We start from the raw sequence: 27,524 nt of genomic DNA on the forward strand, positions 1-27,524 counted from the left end.
TGAGAAAATTACAGGGTGATTTGATAGAGGGGTTTAAAATTATGGAGATGAGATGGTAGATAGAAACAGATGGCTTCCAGTGGTTAATACATGTCCTCTCATTTTAGGCATAAGATTAATTACAAGTGATTTATGACACAGAAAATTTTTCTTACAGATAATTGTAGTGTTAGTGATTGAAGCAGAGACTGTGCCAACTTTTAAGAATAAGTTAGATAGGCATTGAAGGAAATCAAGGCTACCGAATTTTATAGCATAGGCAGCCATCTGGCCAATCACACTTATGCCAGTTCTCTGAAAGAGCCATAAAATAACACTCATTCATTCATTCACCTTTCTCCATTCCATTTTACATTTTTGTTTTTCAGATATTTATCAGCTTCCTTCTAAAATCTAATTTAGTTCATCAAATCTCTTCCTAATGAAACTTCTGCAAGATAGCCACAACACCTTTTGTTTGAACGAAAATAACTGCAGTTTCTCACATGCCTCCTGTTATGGCATGGCTGATGATAAATGCCGAGCTGCACAAATCCCAGGGGGAAACTTGAAACAGCTGCCAAAACAGCTTTTACAATTTCTATTGTGTAAGGAGAGGGTCTGAAATCAGGAAATGATGTCCCAGCTACTTGTGATGATTTTATAGTACAGTAAATGTTTATCAAAAGAATAAAGAAAAAAAGCCACAATTACGCTTAAATACAAGAGTGGCTTCACACAGTAAACAGTGCTTAAAAACAGTTCCACAAATCTTAACTTAACTACCCTCAGAGCTAACCTTCCCCTTTTCTGATCAGCAACAATCCTTATTGATTCTAAAATCTATAGAATTCCAGTAATTTTTACCACAGTGCTTTTTCTTGGGGTGTCCTCTGAGGCTGACAGCAACTGGTTCTTCCAGTCTGGCCTTGTTCATACTGTCTTCTGGGAGATCTGACTAGCTATCCTGCTGTCTTTTGGAAGATCTAAAGCAACTACTCTCTCACATAGACTTCAGAATTTCCTTAAATGCATTCCTTCTCTTTGATCTCGCTATTGTCTCAGTCAGAAAATGCTTTCTTCCCAGAATTGATTACACTCATTCTTTAACTTAGCTCTTAGACTTGTAAAAACAAACTTTTTATCTTTACCTTACTTATATCTTTCACAACCTGTATATATCCCCCTTTGAACTAAAACAACTTAATTCAAAATAAAAACAAAAAAACTGCGGATGCTGGAAATCTAAAACAAAAACAGAATTACCTGGAAAAACTCAGCAGGTCTGGCAGCATTGGCGGAGAAGAAAAGAGTTGACGTTTCGAGTCCTCATGACCCTTCGACAGAACTAAGTTCTGTCGAAGGGTCATGAGGACTCGAAACGTCAACTCTTTTCTTCTCCGCCGATGCTGCCGGACCTGCTGAGTTTTTCCAGGTAATTTTGTTTTTGTTTTTAATTCAAAATAATTCATGTTATTGCTTTATGTAAAACTATGCTTGAAGTTCCTCTTGGTTCATTAACATATCAAAATTATTTCTTACTTTTGGCTTTAGACCCTTGCAGTCACTCTGGCTCTCAATTCAATCAATATATTTACACCCCCAACAGCCTGTCTTCCAGTACATAAGAAATATGACAGGTTTATTAACCAGAACAAAAAAATTACAATTTCTTGTTTTCCTGAGGCTCCTTATAACTGAAAACTCTCAATCCTGGTACATTCTCAGTCAGTCTTTTTCATATCCTCTCCATGGCCTTGACATATTTCTAAAGCAAGCATAATAAAATATCCCAAGGTGCTTCACAGGAATATTATAAAACAAAGTATAACATTGAGCCACACAAAGGGATATTAGGTCAGATAACCAAAAGCTTGGTCAAAAGGCAGGTCTTAAGGAGTGTCATTAAGGAGGAAGTTGAGGGAGGGAGGCAGAGAGGTGCTGGGAGGTAATTTCAGAGCTTAGGGCTAGGAAATTGAAAGCACAGCCACCAATGATGGAGCGAGTAAAATCAGGAATGCTCAAGAGGCCAAAATTAGATGAGCACATATCTTGGCGGGGTATGAGGCTGGAGATTACAGAGATAGGGAGGGCAAGGCCATGGAGGCATTTGAAAACAAGGGTGAGGATTTTAAGATTTAATTTTTGGTTGAAAGGACATCAATGTAGTTCAGCGAGCACAGGGGTGATAGGTGAATGAGACAATGAGAGTTTGTACATGCTCAAAAGAGTTTTGGATGACCTCAAATTTACAAAGGGGATGTGTGATCAGCCAGGAGTGCACTGGACTAGTCAAGTCTAAGGGTAACAAAGGCATGAATGAGGATTTTAGCAGTAGATGAATTTAGACAGGGATGAAGTCAGGCAATGTTGTAGAGGTGAAGATAGGCAGTCTTAACGATGGTGTCAATGGCTGGGATTTTCCAGCTCCATCACAGGCAAGGTCCGCCGCGGGCGAGGCAGCGCCCTAGCCAGAAGTCCACCAACTTGCAGTGGGACCGGAAGATCCCGCCGGGGGGGGCGGGTGCAGAAAATCCTGCCCATAGTGCGGTCAGAAGTTCTTCTCAGAGACAAATATGACACCAAGATTGAAAACAGACTGGTTTCATCTCAGGCAGTTGAAAGGGAGGAAAATGGAGTCGGTAGCTAAGGAATGGAGTTTGGAGTGGGGTCCGAAAAAAATGACTTCAGTCTTTCCAATATTTAATTGGAGGAAATTTATGCTCATCCAGCACTGGATGTCACATAAGCAGTCTGATAACTTAGCAACCGTGGAGGAGTTGAGATAGGTAGTGCTTTTTTAAATTCATTTATGGGATGTGGGCGTCACTGGCTAGGCCAGCATTTATTACCCATCCATAATTGTCCTTGAGGGTGGTGAGCTGCCTTCTTGAACCGTTGCAGTCCACATGGTATAGACATACCCACAGTCATGTAAGGGGCGGGGAGGGGGTGGGGGGGAGTTCCAAGATTTTGACCCAGCAACAGTGAAGGAATGATTATATATTTCCAAGTCAGGATGCAGTGTGGTTTGGAAGGGAACTTCCAGGCGGTGATGTTCCCATACATCTGCTGTCCTTGTCCTTCAAGATGGTAGCAGTCATGGGTTTGGAAGGTGCTGCCAAAGGAGCCTTGGTGAGTTTCTGCAGTGCATCTTGTAGATGGTACACACTGCTGCTACTGTTCATCGTGATGGAGGGAGTAAATGTTTGTGGAAGAGGTATCAATCAAACAGGCTGCTTTGTCCTGGATGTTGTCAAGCGTTTTGTGTTGTTGGAGCTGCACTCATCCAGGGAAGTGGCAAATATTCCATCACACTCCTGACTTGTGTCTTGTAGGTGCTGGACAGGTCTCTGGGGAGTCAGGTACTGAGTTACTCATCGCAGGGTTCCTAGCCTCTGACTTGATCTTGTAGCCACAGTATTTATATGGCTAGTCAAGTTCAGTTTCTGGTCAATGGTAACCCCCCAGAATGCTAATAGTGGAGGATACAACGATGGTAATGCCATTCAGTGTCAAGGGATGATGGTTAGGTTCTCTCTTGTTGGAGATGGCCATCGCCTGGCAACTTGTGCGAATGTTACTTGCCATTCGTCAGCCCATGCCTGGATACTGTCCAGGTCTTGCTGCATTTGGACATGGACTGCTTCAGTGTTTGAAGAGTCACGAATGGTGCTGAACATTATACAATCATCAGCAAACATCCCCACTTCTGACCTTATGATGGAAGGAAGGTCATTGATTAAGCTGAAGATGGTTAGACCCAGGACACCACTACCCTGAGGAACTCCTGCAGTGATGTCCAGGAACTGAGACGATTGACCTCCAACAACCACAACTACCTTCATTTGTGCTAGGTCTGCCTCCAACTTAAAGTTTTCCTAGATTCCCATTCATTCCAGTTTTGCCAGGGTTTCTTGATGACACACTTGGTCAAATGCTGCCTTGATGTCAAGGGCAGTTATTTTCACCTCACCTCTGGAATTCAGCTCTTTTATATGTTTGAACCAGGGCTGTATGAGGTCAGAAGATGAGTGACCATGGCGGAACCCAAACCGAGCTTTTGCAAGCATGTTATTGCTAAGCAAGTGCCATTGATATCACTGTTGATGATCCCTTCTATCAATTTACTGATAATGCAGAGTAGACTGATGGGGCAGCATCTGGACAGGTTGGATTTGTCCTGCTTTTTGTGTACAGGACATGCCTCGGCAATTTTCCACATTGCAGAGTAGATGCCAGTGTTGTAGCTGTACTGTAATAACTTGGCTAGGGGCAGGGCAAGTTCTGGAGTACTAGTTTTCAGGAATATTGTCAGGGCTCATAGCATTTGCAATATCCACCGCCTTCAACCATTTCCTGATATCACATGGAGTGAATAGAACTGGCTGAAAACTAACCATGATACTGGGGATCTCCGGAGGATCATCCACTCAGCACTTCTGGTTGAAGATTGTTGCAAATGCTTCAGCCATAACTTTTGCACTGATGTACTGGGCTCCTCCATCATTGAGGATGGGGATATTTGTGGAGCCTCCTCCTCCAGTGAGTTGTTTAATTGCCCATCACCATTCACGACTGGATGTGACAGCACTGTAGAGCTTAGGTCTGATCCATTGGCTGTAGAATCGCTTAGCTCTATCACTTGCTACTTATATTGTTAAGGATGCAAGTAGTTCTGTATTGTAGCTTCAGCAGGTTGCCATCTCATTTTTTGGTGCTGCTCCTGGCATGACCCCCTGCACTCTTCATTGAACCAGGGTTGATCTCCTGGCTTAGTGGTAATGGTAGAGTGGGGGATATGCCAGGCCACTAGGTTACAGATTGTGGTCGAGTACAATTCTGCTACTGCTGATGGCCCACAGTGCCTCATGGATCCCAATCTTGAGTTGCTAGATCTATTCGAAATCTATCCCATTTAGCACGGTTGTAGTGCCACAGAACATGATGCAAGGTTTCCTCAATGTGAAGACAGGACTTCGTCACCACAAGGACTTTGCAGTGATCACTCCTATCGATACTGTCATGGACAGATGCATCTTGGTGAGGATGCACGTTGGTGAGGATGAGGTCAAATACATATTTCCCTCTTGTTGGTTCCCTCACCACCTGCTGCAGACCCAGTCTAGCAGCTATGTCCTTTAGGACGCAGATAGCTCAGTCTGTGGCAGTGCTTCTGAGCCACTATTGGTGATGCACATTGAAGTCTCCCAGCCAGAGTACATTCTGCACCCTTGTCACCCTCAATGCTTCATCCAAGTGGTGTTCAACATGGAATAGTACTAATTCATAAATTGAGGGGGGGCGGGCAGTAAGTGGTAATCAGCAGGAGGCTCCCTTGCCTATGTTTGTCCTGATGCCATGAGACTTCATGGGGTCCGGAGTCGATGTTGAGGACTCCCAGGACAACTCCCTCCCACTGTGTTGCCACCTCTGCTGTCCCACCGGCAGGACAGATGGTGATGTCTGAGACATGATTTGTATTTTTTTTTAATTCATTCCTGGTTAGGCCAGCATTTATTGCCCATCCTTAACTGCACATTTAAGAGTCAACCACACTGTTGTGCGTCTACAGTCACATGTAGGCCAGACCAGATAAAGCAGATTTCACTAAAATAGGTTTTTGGCATTGGTTTTGTGGTCAACATTAGACTTTTAATTCCAGGTTTTTATTGAGTTCAAATTCCACCATCTGCCTTGAACCCAGGTCCCCAGAGCATTATCCTGGGTGTCTGGATTACCAGTCCAGTGACAATACCACTACACCATCACACCACCACTAACACTGAGCTTTGAGTTGACGTCACAATGGGGAGCGTGTGGATGATAATAGGAGGGGTGGCCAAGAATCTAACTGTGGGGAACACCAGAGGTAATGGTGCAGGAGGTGGGAGGGAAGCTATTGCAAAGGACACTGTAACTAGGCTTGTGGTAATCAGATTTTTGTTCAACTTGACCATTTTTATACTATTTTCACTCTAATAACTAAGGTCAAGGAATCCATTTTAACATCAACATGTGACTGAAGAAGCCATTTTATATCACTATATTAAGTAGCAGCCAGTCTTGAAACAGATTATTTTAAAAGTAATGAAACTTGATTGAGTTATATTATAATTAACAAATTAATGTAATCAATTGTCATATTAGAAAGACTGAGTTTTAAGCATTAATAAATTATCACTGTATAAATTGAAAGTCTCTCTCTTTCTCTAATAAGAAAGTGCAGTTTCAGCTAAAACTGCTCAAACAAGGGAATCTTTCCAGAACCCTGATAAGGTTCATGGGACCTTAGACTAAGGCCATGCAGAGTCTGGCTTAATGAATAGAGAGTTGTCCAGAATCAGATTAAGGAACGATTAAGGATCAACCCCAATGTATTCCTGTCTGAGCTCCTAAGGCCAGATGGCCTCTAGGGGGAAGATAAATAAAAGCTAACCAAATTTATCTAGCAACATCTAGAGCCAATCATAAAATCAACTAAAGCCTGGCTCTGACATGGTGTGATGGTCATACAGGGGTTAAACACAGGCATTCCATAAGGTTTTGTTGCTAGCCAAATTTTGAAAACTCTAGACAATGAACCATGTGCCAATCTCTGCAAGTGGGCTCGAGACTAGGACCTGAGGCTTAAGAAGGTTAATCCTTGACCTATACTTCAAAGAAATGCGCAATCTGAAGCTTAAAAGTCATTGTCTTAAGTTTATAAAGTGTATATTTTCTTTAATAAGCTTTGTAAAATTTATTAGCCAAGGACCCTGTTTTGTCTTAATTGGTTGTCTCTCATCCAGACAAAAGTAGAGATCACACTTCACACTTGTAAAATTACACACAAATTGGAGTGGCTGTTGAAGTTAGTTACAATGCTTTGGCTATGACTAGATAGTTAAGAACAGAGCCAGGTTAGAACAGTCCCACCAGCTGGAAAATAGTGGAGAAGCTTTGGAGGATGGAATGGCCAACTGTGTCAAAACTGTAGACAATTCAAGAAATATCCAAAACAGAACACAATTTTCTAACTCTGACTAATGATCAGTGTAATTTAGATTTGCATATTTACTCAATATTTTTACAAAACCTAGGAGTCCATAGAAGAGAGAAAAACAAATAATTCTTGAAAAACTCAGCAAGTCTGACAGCATCTGTGGAGAGAAAAACAGAGTTGACATTTTCAGTCCGTATGACACTTCTTCAGTGCTACAGAGAAGTTGAAATGTGATTAAATTTATACTGTTTAAGGTGGATGGAGCAGGTGAAGCTGGATAAAAGGCCAGCCAAAGGAGAGATTGACAAAGAACTCATGAAAAAAGAGTGTTAATGGTAGTGGTAAGGGCTAAAGAAGGTGCTGATAATGGCAAAGGTAAGAAAGCAGAATGTGATAATAGCAGAACAGGGGTAAGCACTTTGAAAAGAACAACGTGAACAACGTGCTCCCTTGTGGGGGAGCAGTGGTGGGGAAAAAAGGATCAAAAACGGGATAAAAGGGAGGATAAAAAAGGGGAATAAATCAATGAATAAATGAAATGAATAAAAATAAAACTAATTGGATAAAATATAAAAATGAATTTTGAAATAAAGGATTAAAAAAGGGGTGAAGATGGGGGAGCAAGCTCATGGTCTGAAGTTGTGGAACTCAATGTTAAGTCTGGAAGGCTGTAAAGTGCGTAATCAGAAGATGCAGTGCTGTTCCTCTAGTTTGCGTTGGGCTTCACTGGAACATTGCAGCAGGCCAAGGACAGACATGTGGGCACGAGAGCAGAATGGTGTGTTGAAATGGCAAGCAACAGGAAGGTCTGGGTTATGCTTGTGGACTGACCTTTTGCTTTTATCTAGGAGTCCATATACTTGTTTTTAAATACATATTTATAAACTGTCCTTCCAATTTTGAAGATATACACCTAAACCTAAAAGTCTATCGCTTCTCTACTTCCTTTCAAGTTTTATCTTTGTGTATATCTCCTTCATTTATTCATCTTTCCAAGATTTATCACCTTGCATTTATCTGCATTGAAAATAATCAGTAATCTATCGACACATCTTCTAATCTATGTCCTCTTAACACTACTAACAGTCCTTTTTGCAATTAACCACATTCCTTATTTTTGTCATTTGTAAGTTTTAATATTGTGCACCAGAGATGCCAACTCTTGTTGAAAGGCATTCCTGGAGGCTTTAACATGTGACATTCTAAACACATGGCATCTGACCACATATGAACAAACACATGATATCTTGTCAAATGATTTCTGCAAATGTTATGTATTTACCTTCTAAGACTTGGATTCCCTGTAGTTGAGTATTTTGCTTGTGTGTTTGTACCAGCAACTGTTGTGTGACAAGTTCTAAGGTCCAGGAGATCACCCGTGAGGGTACAGGGGAAACTGGGAGCAGGGAATCCAAAGAAGGGGGAGCATTTGCAGGGGTAAATCAGAGGTAGAAGGAACTTTTATCCCACCAGTAACTAATAATAGCTCTGAAATTTCACTAATAACTAATAGTAAAATGATAACACTCATATATCCCTTAACCAATAGCAATACTGTTACTCACTGATTATATGCAATTGGTAGCAATAGGTGTGGTAGCCTGATATCCTACTTGTATCTAGTAGTAAACCAATAGCCTAACATTCAGCCTGAAATCTCAGCCCAAGCCCATCTCCAATGCACAAGGTGCAGTCAAGCTTCCCAGTCAGTGAAATTTAATAAGCCCAATCTTAATCCCTATCTCCTTGCACTCCAGTTCCATGTGAAAGTGGCAAATACAAACTAGGAAAATCCATGTAGCACAGACCAATCTGAAGCAAACCAAGAGTTAATACAAAGGAAAGGGATTTCAATTATTTCACAGGGCACATTGTCCTGAATGTAGCTCAACAACATTTCTAACTTAATCACTGAGTTCAAACTCGATAAAGGAAGGTTTACATAGAATTATGGAAATTACAGCACAGGAGATGGCTCGGTGCTGGCATTGTCTCCATAACCCCATTTCCCCTCCCACTATATATAAAATATATAACTAATATATATATTTCAGTTAAGCATTCTATGGTTTAATAGCCCTCAATTTAAGAACTTTCCTCTTCCCTTCCAGTTGTTTCTTCCACTGAAAATACTTATTTTCTGTTCCCTAGTTTCCCCCTTCACCCAACAATGGAAACAACCTTCCAATATTTATCTAGTCAGGTTTCCCTTACCACTTAATTGGCTCTTCCTCTATGTTGCTTGAATTCACCAGCTTGTTGTTGTTACTCCAGGTTCTCTAGGAAAAATTGGTCGCTAGCCTTCTTCCCCTCACCCTGTCCAGCTCCAAACTCCCAACCACTCATCCCCATCTAAGCCCCACCTCCAAAGCACCCATCTCTCTGTCTTAAATCAAATGTCACAAACTCCTATCGTAAAAGGCATTTTTCTACTAATTTTTATTTCTACTAAACGCCTGGTAGTATATTTGGCTGACTAGTCGACAGTAACTTGATTTACTTCTCTTCGCATATTTAATCGCTATAATTCAGTAGCCAATTGATATTTTTGTACATTGGGTCGTATAAAGCAATGAACGGGGAACTTTGCTTTGTATGCACAAGTAAATACTGTCACCCAAAATTCGTCGTGGAGAAAAAAGTAAATGGTTAAAATCAAGTTAATAATAGTAGAAGCTTAAAAGTCAGGTTTGTTGCCTTTTTGAAACTGGAAAACACACCATTCGCAACCAACAGTCCGCAAAAATCAGCAAGCCGCCATAAACTTTGGTTAATGAAGCCGCTGACTGGCCCGGGTGCGCGCGTCGCACGCTTGTGCTGGTGATTCGACCGTTAGATTGGCATTCACGCGCGCGTGCCCACCGCTCTCGCTTTCATCGATTCGATCACGTGGTTAGTCGAGCGGTCCAATGGGTGCGCGCCCGTGCGATTCAAATCGCCTCGTGGGTTCCAAGTTGGAAGGCGCGGCGGTTGGAGGGGAAGGTTTGCTTCGAGTCACCGCAGAGTTGTGCGGTCATTTGCCACTTGCAGAGCCGGCGCCGACAAAGAGAGAGACACGCAGACATGGCGAACAAACAAATTTACTACTCGGACAAGTATTATGATGACCAGTACGAATACAGGTAAAAGTTCTGTCATAAAAAGTACTTTGTGAATACACAAAGGCATTGCATCCCCTGTCTCTGTCCCATACATGACTGGTTTGTTTTTTTTAAGAAATAAAAAAATTGAGGCGAATAAACACGCTGCGAAATGAGTATTTTTAAACTTCTCTGAAAGTTGACATAATTGCGATCGTAGGCCTGTAAACTAAATTTCACAGGATCCGAATAAAGTTATTATCGCTTCATTGTGATTGCAGGAATAAAATATTAAATGTGTAAAGAGTACTTCTGTATATAAATCTCCAGGTCGGTTATTGATCCGGTGTCGGGAGCTCGAGCTTTTTTGCAGGTTCAGACCCGGTGACGGGAAGGGGGAGGGGGCACCTACTGTTCGCCATGTTACTCCCTCTGTCACACACAAACACATGCAGCTCGGCTGCCTTACACTCTGGGTTTGCATCTTTTTGCAGCGTTCAGAAACCTGCATTAGGGGGTGGGTTGCAAGACCGTTTGAGCTGTATGGAATGCAATCTGCCGCACTTTTCTCAAATCTTCAGATTCTAGTCGCTGAGCAATTCCCAAGCACCCTACCAGGGTGGTGATGACTTGCAGAGACTGTGTGTGGGTGGGGGACAGGACGGCAAGGCATAGCCTGAGGAGGCAAATTACATCCTTTGACTTTTTTTTCGGTGCAAGGCTCTAATGGCTTGAATTGTGAGGCTTGCTTTGCTGCTGGTATAAGTTCCGTTTCTGGAGATGGGACTAGATAACTTTCTAAAAAGTACCCGAGTTGTGTCAAATTTCTGGACCATCCAGTCGGATTTACGGCTGCTGTAAAGAATCCGCATTAATAGTATAGTGCCTTTCACAATCTTAAGATATCCCAAATTCACATCCAGTCAAGTACTTTTGAAATGTGGTTCCTCGTGTAATGTAGGAAACCAGATATTAACACCTAATAAATGATATTCGTGTTCTATTCCAAATTGGTTTTTGATCTTGAACTTTTTTTTCTCTAAATTTAATATCATGTTTGCAATCTCTCAAAAAACATGTTTGTGGACTGCGGTTTTGGGGACTCGGGATTCAGCTCCGGGACTCTCGGCATTGAACTTATACACCATCGGGTACAACCTGAGTAAGCAGGGAGGGGGAGAGATTATGGGAATGGAAGGTAAATATGGATTTGTTGTCAAAAACCAAATTAGTTTAGTCTTGCTGACGTCAGTGGAGAATATTCTGGTTCATCTACTACTTGATGTCCAGCAATTAGTCAGAACATAGTGCTGATTGCGAAGTTCAGGGCACTAATGGAGTTCGACTTAAATGTCATCACTTACATATGAAAGTTGACTGCATGCTTACTAAGAGCCATTGTCAAGGTGTTGAGGCACCCTTTTTCTTTGTGGAGATGGGGCCATCAGGCACTCCAAAGGCGGCCATGCAGGGATGGGAAAAGTGCTGAGTGTGTTGGGACAACATACCATGTCAAAACAACGCCATGAATGAGGAAACTGGTCAAAATTTTGAAAGCAGTGAATAGATCAAGCAAGGAAGGAATATTGCACAGTATCCATGTCATTGGTGCATTCTACTATGTTGATTTGATTCGGGGGGAGGAATCCAGCCTGAAGAAATTTTTTAATAAGGATGTTGAGTGTAGACTTGGGGAGTAATGATAGGAGCATAACCTCTGTGGATAGTTGGAAAACACTTCTTGGTTATTTTTACAAACATAAATTTTTGTTTTCAATATAGTGGGATGAGTTTCAGCCCCTTGGCTCAGTGGGTAGGACTCTTGCCTCTGAGTCAGGTTGTGGTGTTCAAGCCCCACTCAAGATTTGAACATATAAACTGGTTTGACTCTTTAGTCTGACATTTTGACTGTGGTATCTTTCAGGCAAAGTATTAAATTCAGCCACATGCCTGCTCGGTTGGATATAAAAAGTCTCATGCTACCATTAAGAGAAAAGCCGGAGAGCTCTGAGTTTGCACCTGAAACATGAACTCATCTGTACCCTCCAAGATGAGGCTTGATTGCTTCTACCATTTTCTCTTTTTATATTTAAATCCAGCATTTTGCTATTCCAGTCAACATTTATCCCTGAACCTAAACCTCTAAAGTCCTGTCTTCATATTGAGGGCAGCATCCATTGTATTGCATAGCATTATCACTGATTTTTCACAGCTTGGATCAGAAGTCTGGTTGCTAGGGTTCAGTCACCTTGACAGCATAAGTTTTCCCAACTTGAAAACCAGTGGACAAAACAAGAAGATCACGTGATGGTTGCTGAACCAACCACAACCTGGTAACACCCAAGTGGTGAAGTCCCAGGTTTCAATCTTCCACTGAAAATCTGGACAACCCTCAGCTAAACAGCACTGATTTTCCCACTCGCCACCCGTCTGCAAACAGAAAGGTGTTTTAATTTGTTTCCCTCTTGATAACAGTGGTGTATTTCCCAACCCTGCGGTTTTGGTGTAGTCCAATTTTATAATAATAACCCCACCGCAAACTCAAGATAAGATTAACTCCAATGGGTTAGTTTATTTCACACATTCAACACGAAAAGAGGGTTCACAATGTTCTCCTCACTTTCAGATAGTAAAGAAAGAGATAGGAAAGAGAAATTTGCAGTACAGGGACCACAAAGAAAAGAACTATTGCGGGTTCCAGAGTCCAGAATCAAAATCCAATGAGGTATTCCTTCACCGAGGTCAGTGGGTTGAAAACCAATGCTTGGTAATTCACTTTTCTGGTGCTGTTGATTTTACACTGAGATAGACATGCAGAGATGAATCAACCTTGTAGGTAATGGTACAGAACTTCCAACAGAAACCGTATAGATAAGGGCCAGGTATTCCACCTGTGCAGAGCTCCTTGTCTGTGAGACTGCTAGTTAGATGGTAAACAGCAGACTGAGTAGTATGTAGGTCAGCCAGAGTGCCATGTCACATGACTCCCACCTCCCCACCAGATCTTTGACAAAGGATCCATCGTCTGGAATCCAAAGTTTGTTAAATGTCTCAGCCATTAGGAATTGAAAGGTAGGAAGCAAAACCTTTGTCTTAGCAGATGACCCATCTCCTTCTGGCTAGCTTGGGTTATTAAATGCAGATGGCCTTTGTATAGCTCAACTTCAAAGAGAGCTGTACAGTATACAGGTGGTCATTAGTGGCTCATTTTCTCTGAGGTGTGAGTTTTCCTGAGTGCCAAGTAGCTTCTTTTCTTCAGTGGGTCACAGACAGACATAGGTTCAGCCATTTTAAAGGTTTTTTGCTCAAGTTTCAAAATTTATATATTTTATATTTATTTATACAGGGCTTTGGATAAGTTCAAGGTAATCGGGCAGAATCAATATGGCTTTGTGAAAGGGAATCATATTTAACCAACTTACTGGAGTTCTTTGAGGAAGTAACATGTGCTGTGGATAATGGGGAACTGGTGAATGTACTGGCATGGATAGAAGATTGGCTGGCTAACAAGAAGCAGAGAGTAGGCATATATGGCTCTTTTTCAGGTTGGCAAGATGTAACGAGTGGGTGCCACAGGGATCAGTGCTGTGACCCCAACTTTTACAATTCATTTCAATGACTTGGTGGATGGGATTCTTGCCAAATTTTCTGATAACACATGGGATGGTTGCCAAATTTTCTGATAACACAAAGATAGGTTGAAAAGTAAGCTGTGAAGAGGACATAAGGAGGCTACAAAAAGATATCGGCTAAGTGAGTGGGCAAAGATCTGGCAAATGGAGTATAAAGCGGGAAAATGTGAAATGGTCTATTCTGGCAGGAAGAATAAAAGAGAATCATATTATCTAAACGGTACGAGATTTCAGAGCTCTGAGATGTAAAGGGATCTGGGGTCTTAGTACATGAATCACAAAAGGCTGGTATGCAGCTACAGTATGTAATTAGGAAAGCTAATAGAATGATATAATTTATTGCAAGGGCACCTAGAGATTGTGAGAGGAGTACCCTGGGATAGGCAGTCAGCAGCACCTAGAGGATTTAGCATCTAGTCTATACTCATGTAGGAGTAAGGGTTAAATAAAAGCAAACTTCTATTTAGTTAAGATATGTCTGGGGAGCTCAGTCCTGTGATTTGCACATCCTGTGCTATGTGGGAAATCCTAGACACTCCTGGCGGTCTGGATGACCATGTGTGCAAGAGGTGCCTTCAACTAGAGCAGCTCGAGCTCCAGGCTTAGAACTTGAGCAACAGCTGGGGGCACTACAGTGCATTCATGAGGCTGAGAGGTTCATGGTTAGCACATTTCAGGACGTGGTCACCCCGTAGCTTAAGAGAGTGCTAGCAGAGAGGAAATGGGTGATTGCCAAACAGAAGAAGGGGACCAGGCAGATAGTGAGGGAATCCCCCATGTGCATCTCACTTGCAAAATGTTTTTTCGCCTTGAGAAAATGGTGAGGGTGACAATTCCTCTGTGGGGGCCAACCAGAGCAAAGGCCATTGCACTGTGGGTGGTCCAGCTGTTCAAAGCGAGAGGAAGAAGTGTGGAAGGACAATAGTGGTAGGGGATTCGTTAGTGACAGGAGTAGACAGGTGCTTTTGCAACCGTAGATGTAATTCCAGGGTGGTATGTTGTCTTCCAGTTGCCAGGGTCAAGGATGTTACGGAACGGCTGCAGGGCGTTCTGAAGGGGGAGGGTGAACAGCCAGAGGTCGTGGTCTATGTTGGGACCAATGACATAAGAAGAAAGAGAAATGAGGTCCTGCAAGCAGACTTTAGGGAGTTAGGTAGGAAATCGAAAAGCAGGACTTCAAAGGTAGTAATCTCCAGGTTACTCCTGGTGCCACGCAGTCGTGAGTAAAAGAACAGAAGGCTAGAGCAGATAAATGTGTGGCTGGAGAGCTGGGTGCAGGAGGGTGGGCTTGAGATTTCTGGGGCATTGGGACCTGTACAAGTTGGACGGGTTACATCTGAACAGGAACGGGACCAACATCCTCGCGGGGAGGTTTGCCAAAGCTGTTGGGCCAGATTTAAACTAAATTGGCAGGAGGATCCTGAAAAGTAGTTCAGAGGGGACAGAAGCTGTGTTGGAATTAGAAGTTAAAACGCTAGTAAGTTGAGTCTGGAAAGCAGAGAAAATATAGGCTAGATAAGAAAGAAATGAGTTTAACGAGGCCAAATGGAATATATTTTAATGCAAGGAGCCTGAGGACTAAGACAAATGAGCTGAGGGCACAGAAAGGCACATGGGAGTATGATATCACAGCTATGACCGAGACTTGGCTAAAAGAAGGGCAGGATTGGCAGCTCGACATTCCTGGTTATAGGGTATTCAGACAAGATTAGGGGGTGGGGAGTTGCCGTATTGATCAAGGAATCAATTATTGCAGTGAGGAGGGATGATATCTTGGAAGGATCATCAAATGAAGCTAAATGGGTAGAAGTAAAAAACACGCTGTTGGCTATGTACTATAGGCCCACAAACAGTCGGGGAGAGATAGAGGATCAAATATGTAATCAAATTTCAGAGAAGTGTAAGAATAATAGGGCAGTAATAGTAGGGGATTTTAACTACCTAAATATTAACTAGGATAATTTTAGTGTGCAAGTTAGGGAGGGAGCAAAATTCTTAAGTTGCATCTAGGAGAACTATTTTGGCCAGTACGTAGAAAGCCCAAGAAGGGAGGGGGCAGTTCTGGACCTAATATTCAGAAATGAGCACAGACAGGTAGAAGGTGTATCAGTAGAGGAGCATTTTGGAGATAGTGACCATAACTCAGTTAGATTTAGGATAGTTATGGAAAAAGATAAGGTTGGGCAGGGAATAGAAGCTCTAAACTGGGGAAAGGCTAATTTTACTAAGATGAGATGCGATTTGGCCCAAGTGGACTGGGAGCAGCTACTTGCAGATAAAACTATCAGAGCAGTGGGAGGCATTCAAGGAAGATGTAGCGAGAGTACAGTGCAAATAGTTCCCATAAAGACAAAGTGGGGAACCAAGTCCAGAGAACCCTGGATGTCAGGGGACATAAAGGTTAGGGCTAAGAGAAAAAGAGAAGCTTATGGCAGATACTGAGGACTCAGTACGGCAGAGTCCTTTAGAGATGTATAAAAAGTGCAGAGGGGAACTTAAAAAGGAAATTAGGAAAGCCAAGAGAGCGCATGAGAAAGCATTGTTGGGTAGAATAAAGGAAACGCCAAAGGAGTTTTTTAAATATATAAAGAGCAAGAGAATAACTAGGGAAAGAGTAGGGCCAATTAGGGACCATAGAGGTAATCTGCGTTTGGACCCGGAAGACGTGGGTGCAGTCCTCAGTGAATACTTTGCATCAGTCTCTACGATGGAAAAGGTCAACGCAGATATAGACATCAGGGTGGAGGACTGTGAAATGTTAGGGGAAATTAACATAGAGAGAGAGGAGGTACTAGCTGGTTTAGCGGCCTTAAAAGTGGATAAATCCACAGGCCCGGAAGAGATGTGTCTCCCTTGCTGAGGGAGGCAAGAGAAGAGATATCAGGACTCCTGGCGGTAATTTTCAAATCCTCCCTGGAGACAGGTGAGGTGCTGGAGGACTGCAAATGTTGTCCCATTATTAAAAAAGGAGGAAGGAATAGACCAGGAAATTACAGGCCAGTCAGTCTAACCTCAGTGGTGGGGAAGTTACTAGAAAGAATTCTGTCCTGATCTGCACTTGGAGAGACACGAATTAATCGGGGATATTCGGCATGGATTTGTTATGGGAAGGTCATGCTTGATAAATTTGATTGAAGTCTTTGAGGAGATAACCAGGAGTGTTGATGAGGGTAATGCTTTTGATGTGGCATATATGGACTTTAAGGCTTTTGACAAGGTCCCTCATGGCAGACTGGTCAGGAAAGTAAGAGCCCGTGGGCTTCAAGGCAAAGTGGCACGTTGGATCCAAAATTGGCTCAGATGCAGGAAGCAGAGGGTGATGGTAGAGGGATGTTTCTGTGACTGGAAGCCTATTTCTAGTGGGGTTCTGCAGGGCTTTGTGCTGGGGCCCTTGCTGTTTGCGGTATACATAAATGATTTAGACTTAAATGTAGGGGGTATGGATAAGAAGTTTGCAGATGACATGAAAATTGGTAGGGTGGTAAATAGTGAGGAGGATGGCCATAAACTGCAGGAGGATATCAATGGACTGGTCAGGTGGGCAGAGCAGTGGCAAATAGAATTCCACCTGGAAAAATGTGAGGTAATCCACTTGGGGAGGGCTAACGAGGCAAGTGATTACACTATGAATGGTAGGTCTCTGGAAAGTACTGAAGATCAAAGGGACCTTGGTGTACATATCCATAGATCCCTGAAGGTAGCAGGGCAGGTAGATAAAGTGGTTAAGAAGGCATATGGTATGCTTGCCTTTATTAGCTGAGGCATAGAGTACAAGAGCAGGGAGGTTATGCTGGAACTGTATAAAACGCTGGTTAGGTCATAACTGGAATACTATGTGCAGTTCAGGTCACCACATTATTTTACAAGAATGTGTTGCACTGGAGAGAGTGCAGAGGAGATTTACCAGGATGCTGCCTGGGCTGGAGAGTCTGAACTATGAGGAAAGATTGGATAGGCTGGGCTTGTTTTCCTTAGAGCAACAAAGGTTAAGAGGGGACCTGATACAGGTGTATAAGATTGAGGGGCCTAGATAGGGTAGATAGGAAGGCACTTTTTCCATTAGTAGAGGGGTCAATAACCAGGGATCGTAGATTTAAGGTAAGAGGTAGAAGACTAAAAGGGGAGTTGAGAAATATTTTTACCCAGAGGGTGGTGGGAGTCTGGAACTTGCCTGAAAGGGTGGTTGAGTCAGAAACTCGTGTAACCTTTAAGAAGTATTTAGTATCACTTGTGTTGCCATAGCCTCCAGTGCTATGGGCCAAGCTTTGGAAAATGGGATTAGTGTGGCCAGATCTTTGTTGACCGCTGCAGACATGATGGGCCGAATGGCCTCTTCCTGTGCTGTAGACGTCTGAGTCTATGGAAATTGAATATAAAAGTAGGGAGGTTATGCTTCAGTTGTACAGACCACTCATGAGACCACATCTGGAGAACTGTACAGTATTTAGCACCTTATTTAAGGAAGGATGCAAATGCATTGAAACAGTTCAGAGAAATTATCAGACTAATACCTGGAATAGGAGGGTTGTCTAATGAGGAAAGGTTGGACTTGTATCTGCTGGAGTTTAGAAGAGTAAGAGGCGTCCTGATTGAAACACACAAGATCCTGAGGGGACTTGACAGGGTGGATATGGAGAGGATGTTTCCTCGTGGGAGAATCTAGAACTAGGGGGTCACTGTTTAAAAATAAGGAGTCATGAGTCTTTGGAACTCCTTCCTGAAAAGATTGTGGAAGCAGAGTCTTTGAATATTTTTAAGGCAGAGGTGGATAGATTCTTGGTAAGTAAGGGGTGATCATGATCAGTTATCGGGGGTAGTTGTGATGCAGAATTGAGGTTACTATCAGATCAGCCATGCTTTTATTAACTGGTGGAGCAGACTCTTGGGGCTGAATGGCCTACTCCTTTTCTTGTATATTTTTATAAAATAATAAAATATAAACAAAGTGTGAGTTAGTCCCTCAAGTTAGATGTTCAGTACACACAAAAAGATAGGGCACATTGAGTCCAGCTAATTATTGCCAAATCAGTCTACCCTCCATCAGCAAAGTTAATGGAAGGGGTCATTGATAGAGTTATCAAATGGCACTCACCAATAACCTCACTAATACCCAATTTGGGCTCTGCCAGGATGACTCTGCTTCAGATTTCATTACACGGGTGAAAGTCTGTATTTTAGAAGTAAGATAAGAGATTTTGCCCTTTAGTTGACCAAGTGTTGCATCAAGGAGCCCTGGCAAAATTGAAGTCTGAGGGAATCAGGGAAAACTCTCCACTGGTTGGATCATACCTAACACAAAAAAGATGGGCTCGCTATCGACAAGAAACAGTTGGATGAGCCACATAAATACCATGGCTGCAAGGAACAGGTCAGAAGCTGGATATTCTGTGGCATGCAACATACCTCCTGATACTCCAAACCCTTTCCATCATCTAAAATAAAAATACCTGGAAAAGCTCAGCAGGTCTGACAGCATCTGTGGAGAGGAACACAGTTAATGTTTCAAGTCCGTATGACTCTTCAACAGAACCTTTCCATCATCTACTAGGCATAAGTAAGGAGTGATGGAATACTCCGCTTGCATGGATTAGTGCAGCTCCAACAACATTCAAGAAGACTGACACCATCTGGGACAAAGCAGCCTGCTTGATTGCCACTCCATCCTTTACTTGCAACACAGGTGCAGTAGCCACAGTGTGTACCAAGGATAGAACCTTGGTAAGTTGCACTAGTGTTTCAACCACAGCTTCCAAACCTATGACCTGTATCACCTAGAAGAATAAGAGCAGCAGCTGCATGGGAGCACCACCACCTGCAAGTTCCTGTACAAGTCACACCATCCTGACCCGGAAACGTATGCTGTTGCTTCATTGTTAGTAGACTAAAAATCCTGGAGCTTTCTACCCAACAGCATTATGAGTATATCTACACCAAATGGACTGCAGCAGTTGAGGGTGGTGGTGGTGGTGGTGGTTGGTATGGTTAAGGACCATGTTTTCGCCTGCCTGCTCACTGAAAAGAAGTCTTCAGAGCTGACAGGCACAAAGCTGTTGAACTATTTTTTTAAAAAATGAAATGTCCAAGGACATTTAATTTGAGCTTGGGCAGTACACAATTTACTAACACTTTTTCATTGTGGTAGAATGTAACATATCGTAACACTGGAGTTCCAGTGACTACCCTTTTAAATCTGTGTTAGACTCCCTTTGTCTTGAAGCTGAAAATGGTGTTGTATTGACCAGTCTTTGTCATTGGTTGATCCTTTTTCTAAAAAGGTTAGAAATAGAATTTTTAATTCAAATCAACACAAAGCTGGGGAGGGGTGGTGGAACAAGAAGTAGATTTTTGAACTGCCAAAATTTGTTCCTGATGTTTCTGTGGCTTTATTATTATGTTTTTAACATGGACATTTTAAAAAAAACTTTTTCAGCCCCAGGAGGTGGCAGGTTCTCTGAAGCTGACCTAGCTCCTCTTGTTAAGTAGTAGCATTAACATACATCTTAAATTTTGAAAGTTATGCCTGTTTTTGTAACATTAGCAATTTATAGCCTACTTGAGTTAAGCCAATTTGGCTCTCCTTTGCTGTCAAGTCTTTCTGTTGACTGCAGAATAACTTGGTAGCAATATATAACTACAATTAACAAAATTCATGTTTGCAGCTTTTCTGTGGGATTTTTCTTGATGTTGGGAAGGCCAGTAGAGGCCAGCAATGCTAAACTCCTAACGCTTGTAGGATGACTTCTCGACCTGCTCACATTCAGTTCCAAAATGGCAATTCTCATCTTTGACAGAAGCTACCACTGCTTTTCAATGGTGGTGTGTGCAGGTCAGAGATGCCAAATAAATCTCTCCCCCTGAGGTAATTTTAAGCTTCTGATAGAGCTGACCCTCACTTCAGGTGATTGTGTCTGATTTTGGAGGCTAATTACTATAGTCATTAGCTTCTATCTACTGTTACCATCCCCGTAGCGACCAATAACTTTTTAAAACCGATTAATTTTGCCACACAGCCAATGGAAATAACCAAAGTCAAGATTTCACATTTTAAGACTTACTGTAAGAAACAAAATAAAATCAGCATAAATCAAATATATTACTTAATGGGCAGCTACTACATTGAACTAAAGAAAAAGTACCTCCGCATTAACTAACAAACATAATCGAGATACGTCTGACAACTCTTTGCTGCACTGCACTTCTGGCAGATGTATAGCATTACAAGAACAAGTCTAAAGTTAATCTGGTTCTCCAGAAGCCCTTGCTGCGCTAAGTGAAAACTTCCTCTGGAAGTGTCCTCCAGATGTCCTTCCAATCAGCCTGAATCTTCAGGTCTGACCTCTACCAGCAAGGCCCACCTCAGCAACTCCTTATTTCTTTAACATCAATCTCCGTTGCTTCTGTCCCCTACCTTTTGAACAGAAAACTAATTCTCACAGGCATTCTGCTTCACTATAGTAATAGCTTATTTATTCCTCCACAGCAGTATCTGCTTTGTCCCTGTGACTCAAACAACAGCTGTCCCATTTCTGAAAGTTACGGTATATGGTGTGAAAGCTGTCACTTGATTTCAATAGGTTTCTATTTGAGTTTTTTCCACCATGGCAACCAGATCTCACAAGCATGTCTCCCAAGCTGAAATTGTCTTACCTTTTTAAGTTTAAGGGAACAATTTTAAAATACAAACATCTCGTAAAATCTTGTGTTTAGAACTCTTGTTATCTATTTTTATCTCCAATTATTGGGCTATCTGATAATTTGAGTTGACCCTTAACATGGTAAATGAAATTTTAATTTCAATCAATGCCTTCCTGTTGAATGCATCAAATTTTGTAGTCCTTATTAGGTGCTTCTTAGAAACAACTTCATCCATTCAGCCATCCATCTGAAATAAAAATTGATTTGAGTAAATATGAACAACAGAACACTTGATTCACTCCCTTTGTTTATTTAATATAATGTTTGATTCTTTTTGACAGGCATGTTATGTTGCCCAAAGAACTTGCAAAGCAGGTACCAAAGACTCATCTTATGTCTGAAGACGAGTGGCGAAAGCTAGGTGTCCAGCAGTCTCTGGGCTGGGTCCACTATATGATGCATGAACCAGGTATTACAACGATTAAGGGATAAGAATTCTTTGTAATGGGGGCCGGGGAAGCAAATGACTGACAGAAAGTCAGCATGGCTTAAAAAGTATTAGTGCATACAGATAGATTGAAGATAATATATGTTCAACTAATTATGTACTTATTTCCCTACCCAAAATAATAACTGCTTTTGTACTTGCTTGATTACAGTTGCTTATTGCAGTATATTAAACTTAAGTCTTCACTGGAAGCTCAATCTTAAACTTTTAAAAGTGGTGATTGAAGTTTGTTGAATCTGAACTCTACCTGGGACCCAATGGGATGAAAAATCAGGTTGGAGAACCTCCTCATGAGCCTGTTCCTGAGTCTGACCATGTAGCCATCCCAGGCTAGATGCAGGCAATGGGAGTGGAGTGGTTGCTCTGTGCCTACCTTGCTTCTGCAGTCATGTTTGGGTGGCTGTGTAGAAAGTGCCTGCTGATGTGCTTGAGACCTTTATGACTACTGGGGTACTGGAAAGCATGGTGGATAGTGCAGATATTCAAGTTCATTAACTTTGTTTTGTTTTTACTTACGTTCTTTTTTAGTTGTACCCTGCTAAAAAGGAAACCCTGGGGTTTTTTTTAAAACACTGAGGCTACCTGGTGTCGTCTTCAGCTATAATTAAGAAAGGGCACGTGAGAAACCACAATACAATTTCTTATTTGCTTGTTACACAGTATTTTGGCTTGGGTCTCTGCTGCTTTTGATTTTTTTAAGAACTGTATCAAATCACCCATAAATTAGTACACTACATTGCAATGGATTTTGTAAATGTGAATTCTTACTATTAACCTGCCAAGTAATGATGTAACAACAGTCATCCTTAGTTTGTACCTTTGTAGCTGATTACAAGTCTCAGGCCTCAAAATAATTTGCATATTACAGCTATTGTTGGTTGAATCTTTGGAATGTTGAAGCCTGTTCCAAAAGCACCATTTAAGAATGAACTGTTGGCCAGCTTGCATTATTTTTTTTGCAAAAGTTTGTATATTTTTACACTATTGGTATTCAAGGGCTATGATGGGCCTCTGTGGATAACTGAATTAGAGTGCCTTAGCTTCTGAATTAATTTGTAAAGATAACTACTCATGCATGTTACCATGTTTTTGTGCTGGATGTGAAGATAATTTTTCTTTAGAACCTGTTTCTATATTATGTAAATACATAATTTTAGCGCTGGTTTCACTGGATGTCATAATGCCTGTAAATAAATGCACTGTTATCCAGTTTGAAAAGTATTTGATGACAGGGGAGGGGCAAGTTCCTGAACAGGAGGTACTCGGGGCTTTAAGTGCTACATAGGCTTCAAATGTTTATAAATTGGTGTAACCTATTGCTTTATTTAGGCCTGGACTGATTGAGAAGTTAGCCTGTAAGAAAGGTGATGTTTCTGCATCTCCATGCACAGTCTGCACATTACTTGCTATGACCAGCAGAGGTCCTACATGTGTTTGTATCTTTTTTAAACAGTCAGGGGGATTGGTGGAAATGAGTTTGTGAGAACTTGACCTAACTACCATTTTGGTCTGCATGGTGGGATTGAGGGCTGTTTTCCCTAAGGTATTATTAAGTTTGGCACAGAAAGCAATCCTGATACTGGCTATTAAAATTATTTAGAGCTGCTTTGATGTATGCGTCACTTCCATAAGTCACTGACCACCCACTTAGGTGCAATCTGTGAAACTAAAAGCGCGTTTAAATAATTGTATGGAGTACTTTGTACAGAAAGTAAAATTTTCTCCATTGTTGAGCCGTTACTTCTCATTTTAGAGCTTGCACTTAAGTTTCTTAATACTAAGTCCTACAGTGAAGCATTGCAGATATATGCAATAAATGCACTGCTAAATTGCCACTGACTTTTTATACTTCTTTTTCCAGAACCACATATTCTGCTATTCCGAAGACCCCTATCTAAAGACCAGGAAAAATAAATCCTCACTTTCTGGAATTTTCTGGACTTTTTGTAAATATTGTAGTATTCAGTGAATACATTAAATTGTACAAATTCATTCAAACCTGTATATGAGCTGTATTCTAAACAGCAATAGAGCTCATTGTGGTACAGTGGGTTTAGACTGCTATGAGATGTATTTAAAAAAAAAAGTTCTAGCAGTCGAAATGATGTTGGTTCCAATCTTAAGAAATTACAGTGCTTTGTTTACTTTCTTGTGAATTTTTCTCTTGTGCCTTTAAATTTTCTTTTGATGGAAACCGTTGTGAATAAAGTTTTGATTGCACCTCTTGGGATTCCTGTATCTATTGTTGTATATGTTGTGTTTCTATGCTGCTTCCTTAAAGGAGCCAACTTTTTTTTAATGGAGTGGGCTTGAATATGGTTCCACATGACCATCAGCTAGTTTTGGATTTAACCTTTCGACTGCTTTGGCTGAAACTATTGAGAATAATGCACCCTGACTCTGGGCCTAATTGACCTGCAATGATTATCAATAAAATTATTCAGCCAAGTCTACCAATGGATGAAGCATGATTCCAAAAGGGCAATGACTGGATAGTTTCCATCTAACATCATTCTTCGTCTATGATTGACATTAGCAAGCTATGGCTACTGGTCCATCAACATAGTGCTCCAACTTCTTGAAAGGACTATCTTTGCAGAGTTTTCACTATTAGTGATGCTGTTCCAGCATTGACTTGCGCACCAACCAAAACTGCTGCGAAGCACCAAAAGCAAAACAAAAACACACCATTAACCATTCCTGTCAGTGACTGACTTTTGAGTTCAATGAATAAGTGTAATGAGTATTATCAAGTGGCATGTCTTTCAGCACTCCATGACTGGCTAACATACTTTTCCCCTCCCTGTATTTCTTTTTGCACCATTAATAATCAGGTAATGTATCAGAGAAAATGAGTGATTGAAGCTAAGACCATGTTAACACTAAGAATAGAATGTGTTTGAGGGAAGGGAATTTTTGGGGCGGGGGGGGGGTGTATAGAAAGAGAGCAAATAGATGGGATTAGAACTGCCACCAGTGCAAAGGATGTCACTAATGTTGGAGTACTTGGCACATGCCTTGTGTATGTTGGAGTTTGTATAACAGAAGGAATTTCTTCTCGGCAGCTGATACTAATTTAGTGCTAATTATCAAGTCTCGCTGGTACTGATGATCCTTTTGGCAATGTTCTAAATAGTTTGAGGCACCAGCAGTACAGTAGTATAGCAGGTAAGTCTTCATCTGCATCTTATCACTCACTATATCAGGGTACCCTAACAGTTGGCCATCTAGATAACTTGCATTCTAAAGGAGTTAACAAAACCTAAGGGAGACATTTTAGTGAGCAAGGAGGCAGGGGTGTGAAAATTCATGCTGCCAGCCACCCTGTACACAAATTTCTCTGCCAACTAATATTGAGCGAGCTGTTAGGTAGAACATGCCATGATGCAAGAGTTTAACCAAGGGGGTTGTGACTGACTTAAATAGTTAGCATAAATTGTGGTTGTTTGCATCAGCAACAGAATCCAAAAATGTTGACAATGGAGGTCCTTGTACTGCATAGTGCTGAGGAATTAACCTACCCTCCTAAGGACATGCATTAACAGCCCAAAATAAGGTTAAAAAAAGAATTGACTTGGGTGTACCACTGCTATCTTATTACATTGGCAGTGATTTGGGCTCATATTCCAGTTGCTGAAACAACTCCCACGAGACGTTTGCTATAATGCCTGACATTCAATGATTGGACTTCAGTACGTAACACCTTTTCACAGTGCGGCACAGCCTGGGCTGGACTTCAAGACTGGTATTCTTGTTTCATGTTAAGAGTAATTGTGGGGATCTTAGGGATCAGCCTTGACATTAAGGACCTAACTTAAATTCACTAGTGGGCTGCAGTGAATATCCTTTTGCTCCATTGGTTTGGCTGAATTTTCAATCGGAAGCGATTCTTTAGTGAGCAAGTAGGAAAGGCGGAGGCTATGAATAACAGAACCCATGTTGGTTTACTAGATTGGCATACAGAATCTCCCATCATGGGATTGGCTATCTACTCATTGCAGGGAACATAACAGCAACAGGAAGGTACCATGAATACCATTATCCTAGAATGGGAACCAAATTATACTTTTTAGCCACAGATATCCTGTGGGTCAGGCCTAGCTTTATTGAGGAGTGCATCTATTTTGTCTGACCAACTTGAAACATAAATTCTGTGTCTTGTCACAGATGCTGCTGATCTGCTGAGAATTTACATCCTCAGTTATTCTATAAGGAAACTGAATAGTCACTTAAGATGCTTTGTAGCAATATTGGAAAGGATTAACGCTAATGCTTGAATCTCGGAAATTTGAGCTAAACTTTTGTTTTTCAGGTGTATGATTTGCTTTTTGGGAGCACTGAACAGGGTTCTCTGCAATGAACAGATCAAAATGACTCAGAAACCAGGCACAGTGTGAAGCAGAATGGCTAGCTAACACAAAGGACAAGAATGCTTTTGCTTTACAGCAAGCCTCTGCTTTAAGTCACCCTGCTTAACATCATTGTGCTTTAACTTTAATTCGTTTAAGGCCTATTTTGCAATTTGCATTGGAATTTTTAGTTTTATGTCACCTGTTAGCTAGGCTCGACCTCCATCCCCAACAATTGACTCTGGGCCAGCTGCCGCCATGTTCTGAGGTCAAAACTGCGGAGAGAGAAAGAACTGGGAGCAGGAGTGTAGGTCTGGGATGGGAATCTGCTGGCCACTCAGATGGTGCAGTGTGAGAAACGGGAGGGAGGGAATGGGGCCTCTGGTTCCATCTGCCCCTTACCGTCGGCTCATTCAAGGGCTTGGCCCCTGCAGACCATGAGGAAAGGATCCAGGCTGAGAGAGATCAAGTGGGAAAGGAGAAGGTGGGGTGGGGACCAAGTGAGGAGGAACAGAGCAGAAGAGGCTGGAATCTTGTGGGGGAGGAATGCAATAGGAGAGGTGATGGGAGTGGGGGAGGAACACAGTAGGAAAAGGGAGGGATGAGGGGGGAGGCTGCAGGGAAGGAAAGGGGAAGGGGCGGAGCAGGAGAGAGTGGGTGTGATGGAATGCAATTGGGGGAGGGACGCAGTGGGAGAGGGGGAGGGAAAGAGGAGGTGGACTACAGTCGGAGAGAAGGAGGGAATGAATGGGCGAGGGGGAGAGACAGAGGAAGAGAAGGGAAGGAGAGGTGGAGGGATGGAGTGGGAGTGAGTGGGAACTCAGTAGGAGAGGGGGTGGAATGCAGTTCGAGAGGGAAAAGGAGTGGGCAAGGGAGAGGGATGGAACCACAGAGGGGTGAGTGATGAAGGAATGCAGTCGGAGCAGAAGAGAGGGGGAGGGAAGGGGTGGGAAAGAGGGGGTGGGCAAGGGGGATGGACGCAGTAGGCAATGGGGGAGGGACGGAGGGGTAGAGAGGGGGAGGGATGGGGGATAGAAGGAGTGGGCGAGGGGGATGGACGCAGTAGGCGAAAGGAGGAGGGATGGAGTTGGAGACATGGGGAGTGGGGGAATGCAGTGGGAAAGGGGGACGGGAGCGGAGAAGGCCAAGATGGCAAATGACGGAGTGGGCGAGGTGAAGGGACAAAGTGGGAGAGCGGGTGGGACGGGAGAGGGAAGGAGTTGGAAATGGAGAGAGGGGTTGAGATGGAGTGGGGGAAGGGGAAGGAATGGGAGAGAGTGGGAATGACAAGTGGGCGACGTGGAAGGATGAAGTGGGAGAGCAGGAGGGAGAGTGTTAGTGAGTGGGAGAGGTTGG

At 42.3% G+C, this 27,524-nt stretch overlaps 1 protein-coding gene across 1 annotated transcript; it reads left to right on the forward strand.

The window, feature by feature from the left end:
* Positions 1-9,923: 9,923 nt before the first annotated feature.
* LOC121277201 (cyclin-dependent kinases regulatory subunit 2) lies at positions 9,924-24,039 on the forward strand. The gene is made up of 3 exons (XM_041186354.1): positions 9,924-10,086; positions 21,653-21,780; positions 23,681-24,039. The coding sequence occupies exons 1-3, from the start codon at positions 10,028-10,030 to the stop codon at positions 23,731-23,733; spliced, it is 240 nt and encodes a 79-aa protein (XP_041042288.1). The 5' UTR covers positions 9,924-10,027; the 3' UTR covers positions 23,734-24,039.
* The last annotated feature ends 3,485 nt before the right edge of the window (positions 24,040-27,524 follow it).

This window comes from Carcharodon carcharias, chromosome 4, assembly GCF_017639515.1.
Source record: "Carcharodon carcharias isolate sCarCar2 chromosome 4, sCarCar2.pri, whole genome shotgun sequence".
Taxonomy (NCBI): Eukaryota; Metazoa; Chordata; class Chondrichthyes; order Lamniformes; family Lamnidae; genus Carcharodon; species Carcharodon carcharias.

Bases quoted from the DNA above. Each gene is read 5' to 3' on its own strand.
- LOC121277201 (XM_041186354.1), top strand. From the start codon at position 10,028: ATGGCGAACAAACAAATTTACTACTCGGACAAGTATTATGATGACCAG. The intron at 10,087-21,652 runs GTAAAAGTTCTG...TCTTTTTGACAG, and splicing joins GATGACCAGTACGAATACAG to GCATGTTATGTTGCCCAAAG. The intron at 21,781-23,680 runs GTATTACAACGA...TTCTTTTTCCAG, and splicing joins CTATATGATGCATGAACCAG to AACCACATATTCTGCTATTC.